General features: G+C 44.3%; 1 protein-coding gene across 2 annotated transcripts; it reads left to right on the forward strand.

Moving 5' to 3' along the window:
* The first annotated feature begins 362 nt into the window (after nucleotides 1-362).
* On the forward strand, nucleotides 363-5,217 carry LOC138998825 (procathepsin L). Of its 2 annotated transcripts, XM_070400828.1 has the most exons (8): nucleotides 363-470; nucleotides 1,534-1,670; nucleotides 1,967-2,089; nucleotides 2,193-2,339; nucleotides 2,519-2,743; nucleotides 3,141-3,306; nucleotides 3,946-4,063; nucleotides 4,819-5,217. In XM_070400828.1, the coding sequence occupies exons 2-8, from the start codon at nucleotides 1,545-1,547 to the stop codon at nucleotides 4,916-4,918; spliced, it is 1,005 nt and encodes a 334-aa protein (XP_070256929.1). In that variant the 5' UTR covers nucleotides 363-470; nucleotides 1,534-1,544; the 3' UTR covers nucleotides 4,919-5,217. The 2 variants fall into 2 exon arrangements, with proteins under 2 accessions (XP_070256929.1, XP_070256930.1); XM_070400829.1 differs by lacking the exon at nucleotides 1,534-1,670 and having other exon boundaries at nucleotides 367-470.
* Nucleotides 5,218-9,735: the final 4,518 nt, after the last annotated feature.

Genomic DNA, 9,735 nt, shown 5'->3' on the forward strand with positions numbered 1-9,735 from the left:
TCACTGTCTCCGCGCCCCCGAGATTTTAACCAGGACGAGGACGCGAGCGCACTCGGGTTACGCTGACATCCACCGGGGCTCGCTGTAAGCTCTCCCTGAACCACCCGCCAAGCACATGAATTCCAGGTAGTTGGTTGGTCCGGGTCCTAGGAAGGTGGGGGACCCTCCTCAGAGTTGTCCCTGGGCCCCCGCTCGCCTCCCCGGGGTCCGGGGAGGTAGGTCCGACCGAAGCCCATGGAGTTGGGAACGCGCCGAGTCACGCGCCCAGGGTTTCAACCCCAGAGGCCCCGCCCCCGTCCGGCTCAGCCAATCGCGGCGCGGGCAGGCGTTGGGGGCGGGGCTGCCGGGCCGAAAGGCCGGGGCCTTAAAAGGCTGAGTCAGGGGCGATTGGGCCAGAACTACGGGCCGGTCGACCTTCGAGGAGTTTATTGCGCCCGTGGAGTGCGGCCTCCCAGCTGTGGCCGCCGCAGGTCAGTCCGTGGCCGCGGCGCGTCGGGGGCAGGGGCTCCGGGAGGGGTCCACCCAGGGACTCGGACGGGAGGACGGGAGCCCGAGCGCCGGCCGGCCCGCGCCGGGGAGGCTGCGGCGCCGCTCGAGCCCCGCTTCTCACCTGCGGCCTCGAGGCCGGCATAGCAGACGGAGGGTTCGGGGAGCCCGGGGCGGCGCGGAGACCTCCGGGCGCTGGGCCTGTGCAGGAGCCGCCAGCCTCGGGGCGGTGGCGGCCACAGGTCCGGAGGGGCTCGGTGCCCAGCGCTGCGTCAACAACCTCCGGACGCGGGCGTCTGCGGGGGGCGGGGCGGCATTCCCGGCTGCGTCGGCGTCACCTGGGGCCCGGCCAGTGTCCGAGCACCTGGAGGGAGAGCTGGGCCGGTGCAGACAATGCCATCGGGGCTCTGTGCTCGGTGCTCCTCCGAGCCACGTGATCGTGTAGCGGGTTTGCGGGAGGGACTGAGGGTGTGGGCTGCGGAGGCCAAGTGTGCTGGGTGACCCGCGGCCCATGTTTTCCCGGGGAGGCCCGTCAGGAAGGTTTCAAATTCCAGAAACAAAGGCTCGAAGGCATATCGCACCCCTGCGGTGCAGTAGTCAAGCAGAAGGGTGTGAGGCGAAAACCCAACTCCTGGGGATCCCTGCTCTTACTTGGGAGCAGAGTCCTGGTACATAATTTCCCGGGTCACTTCGGTACCTTGAGTAAATAACCTGGACCGACAGTTTCTTTCTCCTGCTTTAAGATTCAGACCCATAAGGTCCCCCGAGGCCCTTAATTAAAACCTAAATGATCATTGCGCTATTGCAATGAAGTCTGTTTCAATTCCTGCAGCACTTGTCAGCCTGTTTTTCATTTTGATGGCTGAATCATATACCTCCCCTATTTGGTAAGCCCTTGGCCTGTTTTTCTCCACCCACATCCGTAGCCTTCAGCAGACCTTCCATAAATATCAGGGAAGGTAATTTAAATATTTTTGTCCCACAGTAAGATGGCTTTTCTGGATTGGTCTAATCAGATCACTCATTTCCCCCTCCCCCCCTTCTTAGGTTTTTGAAACATGAATCCTTCATTCCTCCTGACCGCCCTTTGCTTGGGAATAGCCTCAGCTACTCCAAAACTTGATCCAAGATTGGACGCACAGTGGTACGAGTGGAAGGCAACACACAGGAGACTATATGGCGTGGTGGGTAACATCTGAAACTGCCCAGAGGGACCCACAGAGAAGGGCCCTTGAGGTCAGGCGTTTACAGCCAGAGAGTAGCTTCCTGAGGTCAGCCGTCCCCGGGCAGTAATGTAATGGCAGCCATTAATGAGCACCCTATGGGTGTACATCCCTGTGATGGCCCTTGGAGAACAGCACCCAGTAGTATAAAGCCTTCCCTGGCTGTGGTTTCTCTTCCTCTCTGTAAATCCCCCTTGGTGAGGGTAGGTTGGGTTTTCAGTAGAAACGAAGACAACGTGGTATGCTCTTGCCTCTAGAATGAAGAAGGATGGAGGAGAGCGGTGTGGGAGAAGAATATGAAAATGATTGAACTGCACAATCGGGAATACAGCCTAAGGAAACAGGGCTTCACCATGGCGATGAATGCCTTTGGCGACATGGTGAGTGTGGCTTGGGAGGCTTCGCTTTTTGTGCTTCCTCTCCTCAGTACTTTAGCAAAATAAGCTCTTGCTTTTTCAACAGTTTATTTACTTTTGCTTGTAGACCAATGAAGAATTCAGGCAGGTGATGAATGGCTTTCAAAACCAGAAGCAACGGAATGGGAAGATATTCCGAGAGCCTCTCTTTGCTCAGATCCCCTCATCTGTGGATTGGAGAGACAAAGGCTATGTAACTCCTGTGAAGAACCAGGTATGACCGTGTTCCGATCTTTTTAACTCAGAAAAGCCAAAAAGGAACGGCATCCCTGCTCGGGTCCACTGGAATGACATGCTTTTTGCTGGGGTGTTTTTACAGAGCTGTTGATATATGGGCTGTTGTCAATCTTTGTATTTGTCTTATAAACTGATGGTTGTTTTTTTTATTTTCAGGGTCAGTGTGGTTCTTGTTGGGCTTTTAGTGCAACTGGTTCCCTTGAAGGACAGATGTTCCGGAAAACTGGCAAACTCGTCTCGCTGAGTGAGCAGAACCTGGTGGACTGCTCTCGCGCTCAGGGCAATGAGGGCTGCAATGGTGGCCTAATGGATAATGCCTTCCAGTACGTCAAGGACAACAAAGGCCTGGACACAGAGGAATCCTATCCATATCTCGCAAGGGTAAATGGAGCCCCTTATCTTGTTATTCCAGCTCTGCTTTTGAAAGTTGAGCATTTTCAGAGATAACAGACACCTTAGTCAGCATTCACATTTTAGATGCAAACTGTCAGAACTGTCACTACAAATTATCAAATTTTGCACAGATCTCTGATGAGGTGGCTAACTGTAGCCATTCTTACTTTTATGTAACATGGAGAATATATGCATATAATGCAGACTTCTCCATAGTGAAAAATTTTTTAAGGCAGCCAATAGCATTTTGCTTCCTGGGTTGCTGTAAAACAAAGTTGACTTAGAAATAATTAAGGTGCAAACTGCTGAGTCTGGGGTCTTAGAACTAATGCTCCCCAGGAGGTGGGTGGTGCTCATAAGTCTCCTTCCCATTTACCTTTAAAAGGAATCAAACACCTGTAACTATAGACCTGAGTATTCTGCTGCCAACGACACTGGCTTTGTGGATATCCCTCCGCGTGAGAAGTCCCTTCTGAAGGCAGTGGCGACTGTGGGGCCCATCTCTGTTGCTATAGATGCAGGCCATTCATCATTCCAGTTCTATAATGCAGGTAAGCGTTTGTCTTTTTATTACAGAAATTCAGGTAGGCAAAATTGGAAAACACCATCATGACTAACTTTTTGGTATGGAGTTCTGCTTTCCAGGACTGTAGAATTTTGAGTGTGTACATTTAACATAGTGATGTTTCCACTTTAAATATTTTCCCAAACTGTTCATAAATATCTTTAAGTGGCTATGTAATTAGTTCTATAGATGTAACCTAAACTTGCATGACTATCCTCCAATTAATTGTTGGACCTTTATTCCAAAAATTTCTTATTATTGTAATTAGAACTATAAAGAGCCCTTTGGCTCAAGGGTTCTTTATAGAACCTTTAGGTGGCATTCTAGGAGTAGGAAGGATTATGCTAATTAATATTAGTTAAATGAGTGCCTAAATCATATTAGTCTTGATAACTAGATCATACTGGAAATTTTTTTTTTTGGTTAGAAAATATATTGGATTTAGTTAAATTTTGTTGATTTCTGTGAGTTTGAGTTTGACTTTTTATCAGCCATTACTATTTTTTGGCAAATAAATTTAAGCCTCATTTGGAATTTATGACATAATACTGAATTTTGAGTGGATGGGTTCCTGCCACCTGTCACTTGGAGCTTCTCATCCCCACATTGAATTTTACTCTCATAGGCATCTATTATGAACCAAACTGCAGCAGCAAAGACCTGGATCACGGTGTTCTGGTGGTTGGCTATGGCTCTGAAGGAGGAGAATCAAAGAACAATAAATTTTGGATTGTCAAGAACAGGTATAAAACCCCAAATGTTATATTTGAAATTGAAAAGGGAATCCTTGTTTGGAACTAGTATTTGGTTTCAGGTCCAAAAATGCTCAGTTTTGGAATTCCAGAAGTCTTTCTTATACTTAACAGTCACAGAATTTCTGGTGTTTGATTTTAAGATTCTGTAGAACCTTGTTAGTGTTATTATTATGTATTTGTAGCATTGCATTTGTAATTCTGAAAATTTTCTTAAGAACACATCTGGCCCCAAGGGTTTCCGGTAAAGGACTTCTTAGTTGCAGGATTGAGAGCTGATTTTCTTTTTCTGTCTCCAATTTTTCAGCAAGGTTTAGTGAGCAAGAAACATCGGCCTCTGCTGATTCTTTAGGTCTAAAAATTGTCCCAGAGTTCAGTGGCCTGCTTGCATCCTTCCTGTTGTCATTCATTTGATGTCCTTCCATTGTATTCTGCTTCCCATCTCAGGCAGAGGAGGTTATCAGGAGCAATTTTCACAGCCAAAGTTCTTTAACTGAGATAATGTGTAAGACAGCTGTGGAAATAGACGGTTACATTGGAATCCCAGTCCCACCTCAATGTCATAGCTTAGTAAGTTAAAATAAGGACCCTGGGGGAATTATAGGCTTATTATAAACATATGTAACAGCCCTCAGAAGAGTGTCTGATACATGGTAAACACTATTTTAAGTATTAGCTAGTATTATTATTGAAGCTAATATGTACTTGATTCTTTAAATAAAATGCAAAACATTCTCTTCTTTCAGCTGGGGTTCAGGATGGGGCATGAATGGCTACGTAAAAATGGCCAGAGACCAGAGCAACCACTGTGGGATCGCCACGGCAGCCAGCTACCCTACTGTGTGAGCTGATGGAGTGGTAATGGAAGCCTTGAGGACGGCACATCCAGAGGGATTTTATCTTTAAACTGATCAGACCTTCATTGTGTAAGATGAGAAACTTGAATCATTAAGGATCCAAGTTGTGATGTGAATTCTGTGACATTTTTATAAAGGTAAAATGTTACCAGTACTTTAATTACTGTTATAAATAGCTTTATAATATTGGAGATTCATTGCTGAATTCTAAGACATTTGAATTTTCATTTTTTAAAAGGATATATAAAACTTTACCTTTTAAAATAAATTTTAATTCAATATGTAGAAGTGGAACTTCTTTCTGTTTTTTAACGCGTGAACTTTTTGCATAGTCGGGGAATATAATTGGGCTCTAAAGACATAGTAAATGTGCCCGTGTACAGGAGAAAGATACTGGGTAGCCCTCTGGGTCTTCTGGTTATAAACATGCAGATTTCATGTCAGCTGCCCATTGGCTGTGTTGACCTAACTCTTGAATCTAGCAAAATGTGATAAACAATCTGGAAGGACAAAGGTAAACTTGCTTTAATAAAGAAAAACAATTTACTTTTTAGAAAAATGAATAGACACAGAATCATAGGTTTTAGATACTAGAAGAGGGCCTCTGCTTCTTGCACTCCACATGGTGGTAACTAGGAGGAGAGGTGGTAAGAGTCTCAGAGCCAGTTACCGAAGCATCCACCTGAATCACGGGAAGACCATGATTTATTTATTCTACTTAGCAGTTGAGTAAAGACCAGACGCCAGGATTGCCAGGTCTCTGGTGGCATTCCACATAACTCTGCTGGAAAAGCCTCATTTGTTACCAGTGTTAGCAAAAGTAAGTTTAGTGGTTGTGATGAACAAATCTCAGGTGCTTGTTCATAACTGAAGAACTGCCTTCAAGTTCTCAGGAAATGAGGCTGGACTGCAAAATAGTCCTGACTTTGGAAGATGGGTGAGAGATCACTAGGTGAAATGTGGGGTTAGCTACCTCATTTTTGAATTAAAAATAAACTCATGCCCTGGCTGGTTTGGCTCAGTGGATAGAGCATCAGCCTAGGGACTGAAGGGTCCCAGGTTCAATTCTGGTCAAGGGCACATGCCTGGGTTATGGGCTCGATCCCCTGTATGGGTGTGTAGGAGGCAGTCTATCAATGATTCTCTCTCCCTCTCCCTTTCTGAAATCAATAACAATATACTTAAAAAAAAAACAAAAAACAAAAACCAAAACTCAAAGGGAACAAAACTGCCTAAGCACATGGTTGCACAGGAAACCCCTCGTTACAATATTGAATCTTGAATCTCTGCTTAATGGGGCCATATTACTAAATTCAGTCTAATCTGTGTTCCTTCCACTATTCCCCCGTGCCCTTAATGTTCATTCCTTCTCGTATTCCCCACATATGTCAGTATAAATTGGAAAAATCGGGCAGTTCTTTTGGAATGTAGTGCACCTCCTGGGCCATACTCTGTACCTCACTTTTCAGGGCCTGCTGGGACTTGAGTTTGGTTGCAGGAATAAAGAGAGATCATGAGAGCACTTCCTAAGATCCACAGTGTCTTGCAAGGAAACTACATCAGGGAAAGCCATTGCCTTCATTGCTCAGGCAAAACAGGGTCAACCTCAGGGAGAAGGTTTGCTTCTGGCAAAGAGGCTCGGCAGGATTTGGGGGTTCAACATCCCCAGCTTCACCAGAATTGCCCAAATACGCTCAATCCAGATTTCAGGACATTCCTTCCCAATCAATGCCCTCACTTGAGCAGCTCCTACCCTGAGAGTGGAGAATTCGATTGTCATTGTAATTCAGCCCATTTGGAGGATGAGGCTTTGGCTTTGGTTTGCAAAAATCTTAGCTCTGTGGCTATAAGTGATAGGAATTTCTTTAGGGAAGATAGGGAACTCTGGTCATTTAGGTTACACTTGAGCCAGAAATGTGAAGCCCTGAGCTCATCCTTTTTCTTCCCTCACTCTGTCCAGTGTGGTTATAAGCAAACAGCCAATCTCATATTCATTAGTTTGACCAAAATGTTCTGTATCAAATACATGTGACCCAGAACCTCACCTCTTATCCATTGGTGGGGTTTTGCCTATCTGTTGCCACATCATGTCATAGACTATCAGGGCTCTCTTTGCAACTGGAAATGGTCCCTTTAAATCTAATCAGATTAGAGAATCTGTTCCAGAAACCAATTCAGGAAACTCTTTCTTAAGATTCTCTTCCTCTAGAACCCATGTCAGTAACAAAATCTGCGTTGAAAGGAATTAGCTTATGCCACGTGGGGGGTGGCAAGTCCAACATTTCTAGGGCAGGCTGGCTGGCTAGAAACTTGGGCAATATTTCTGTGTTATAGTCTAAGGCAGAAATCCGTCTCCAGGAAACATCAGTGTTTGCTCTTAAGGACTTCAACTGATTGGATGAGTCCGATGCAACTTATGGAAGATATTCTACTCAAAGTCAACTGATTATGGATGCTAATTACATCTACAAAATACCTTCACAGCAATAACTAGACCAGTTTTCAACCAGTGTGCTGCAAGAATTTTTAAAACATGTCAATACCTGACTATTTAGTCATGGGCACTGACCCCTTTTCCCTTAGATTGTCAAAAAAAAATGACAACAGTCCTGGCTGGTTTGCTCAGTGGTTAAAGCATCAGCCTGTGGACCAAACAAGCACCATCCCTGGTCAAGGATACCTACCTCAGTTGCAGATTCAATCCCTGGTCCCGACAGGAGGCAACCAGTTGATGTATCTTTCACATTGACTCATCTCTATCTCTCTCCCCTTCCTCCCTCCCACTCACTCTCTAAAGATCAGTGGAAAAAATATCCTCAGGAGAGGATTAAAAAAATACAAATGACAACAGCCAACACAGCAATAGCCATATGGTTTGAATGAATCAAAATTATACCTATTTGTTGTCAGATAGGCAAAAAGTGTATTTTTTGGTGTGGTGCAGAATTTTAGTAATTAGTTTATGTGTGCCATGAGATGGAAAAGGTTGAAAATCGCTGTCCTATTATATTAAATCTGGACCTGTCTAACCAGCTTTCTCTCTCTCTCTCTCTCTGTTTTTAATATCTTTATTGCTTTCAGAGAGGAAGGGAAAGGGAAAGAGAAATAGAAACATCAATGATGAGAGAGAATCATTGATCGGCTATCTCCTGCATGTCCCCTACTGGGGATCAAGCCTGAAACCCAGGCATGTGCCCTTGACTGGAATCAAACCTAGGACCCTTCAGTCCACAGGCTGAAGCTCTAGTCACTGAGCCAAACCAGCTAGGGCTCAACCAGCTTTCTAAGTGCTATTCCAGTTTGCAAAATTCTCATTTTTTTCAATCATGAAATGTTCACAAGAGGCTCACTATAAATTTTATAGATTTTTAAAGCATAAATATCATACAGTATCTATCTCTCTTCATATGATAGTCATTCGATAGTCAAATGTCATTTCAGATGATAATTTGCTGGATCATTTGGATGCTAAACCTTAGTTTTTTATGTATGAGTTGTTGTTTTTTTAATATATTTTGGATATTAACCCCTTTCCTATTGATGTTTTATAAATTTGTTTTTAATGAAAAACTTGGTTGTCCCATAGTTTATAATGAATAGTAATGAAAATCAACTTTTAAAATGAAATAGGGCCCTGGTTGGTGTGGCTCTGTTGGTTGGAGCATCGTCTCATACACCAAAAGGTCACAGGTTTGATTCCCAGTCAGGGCACATGCCTGGGTTGCGGGTTCTATCCCTGGTCAGGGTACATACAGGAGGCAACCCATCAGTGTTTTCTCTGACATCAGTGTTTCTCTCTGTCTCTCTCCCTCTCCCTTCCTCTCGCTCTAAAATCAATAAAGGCATACCCTCAGGTGAGGATTAAAAAAGTAAAAATGAAATAGGAATGTGTTTATCAAGAAATTGATATAATCTCTTCGATTAAGAATCAAGGATAATTCAAAATCCTGGATTAAAGGAAACCCATTGTTTGTTAGAAATACTCAATTTTCTATTTGTGCTCAAGCCTAAATAATGAAAAACTTACTGGGCAAAGGCTACTAATATGGCTTTATTGTGAATAATTAGAGGCCCGATGCACAAAATTCGTGCAAGGGGATCGACCAGGGGTCCTCAAACTTTTTAAACAGGGGGCCAGTTCACTGTCCCTCAGACCGTCGGAGGGCCGGACTATAGTTTAAAAGAAAACTATGAACAAATTCCTATGCACACAGCGGCGGCAAAAACACCCGGCGGGCCGGATAAATGTTTTCGGTGGGCCGCATATGGCCCGCGGGCTGTAGTTTGAGGACCCCTGGGCTTGACCCTCGCAGTCCTGGCTGCCTAGCGGCCCCATGGCCCCATGGCCCCTCCTACTGATTGTTCCGGAAGGTCGTTCTGGAAGGTCATTCCGGAAGGTCGTTCTGCCATTCAGTCTAATTAGCATATTAGCTCTTTATTATATAGAATAATAGACCATATGCCCAAATTCCAAATAACTAAGGCTAATTCCCTCCAATATCTCAGCAAATGGTTTTTATTTTTCAAAACTCAGATCTAGTCATCACTCTCAACCTTTGAAATCTCTTTCTTCACAGAAACTTGTAGAACCTTAAAACACAAACTGACTTACCTTCATGAATTTAGGACCTTTCTGTGAACCTATTTTTCAGTCACCTCAAACTACATAAATGTCAAATAGTTGACTAATAAAATTCTGAACACTTTTAACATTTTTCATATTATTTATTAGATCTCTGATAATATGTTGTCAAAATAAGTAACAAATAAACCCAACACATTTCCAAAATATTTCATTTTTATACA

The sequence above is a fragment of the Myotis yumanensis genome, unplaced genomic scaffold (genome assembly GCF_028538775.1).
Source record: "Myotis yumanensis isolate MYYU_CA2020_CCGP unplaced genomic scaffold, mMyoYum1.0.hap1 SCAF_21, whole genome shotgun sequence".
NCBI lineage: Eukaryota > Metazoa > Chordata > Mammalia > Chiroptera > Vespertilionidae > Myotis > Myotis yumanensis.

Excerpts from the sequence above, each read along its gene's own strand:
- LOC138998825 (XM_070400828.1), top strand. The coding sequence starts at position 1,545 with ATGAATCCTTCATTCCTCCTGACCGCCCTTTGCTTGGGAATAGCCTCA. Across the intron at positions 2,090-2,192 it reads TGAATGCCTTTGGCGACATG|ACCAATGAAGAATTCAGGCA; the intron begins GTGAGTGTGGCT and ends TTTTGCTTGTAG. Across the intron at positions 2,340-2,518 it reads TAACTCCTGTGAAGAACCAG|GGTCAGTGTGGTTCTTGTTG; the intron begins GTATGACCGTGT and ends TTTTATTTTCAG.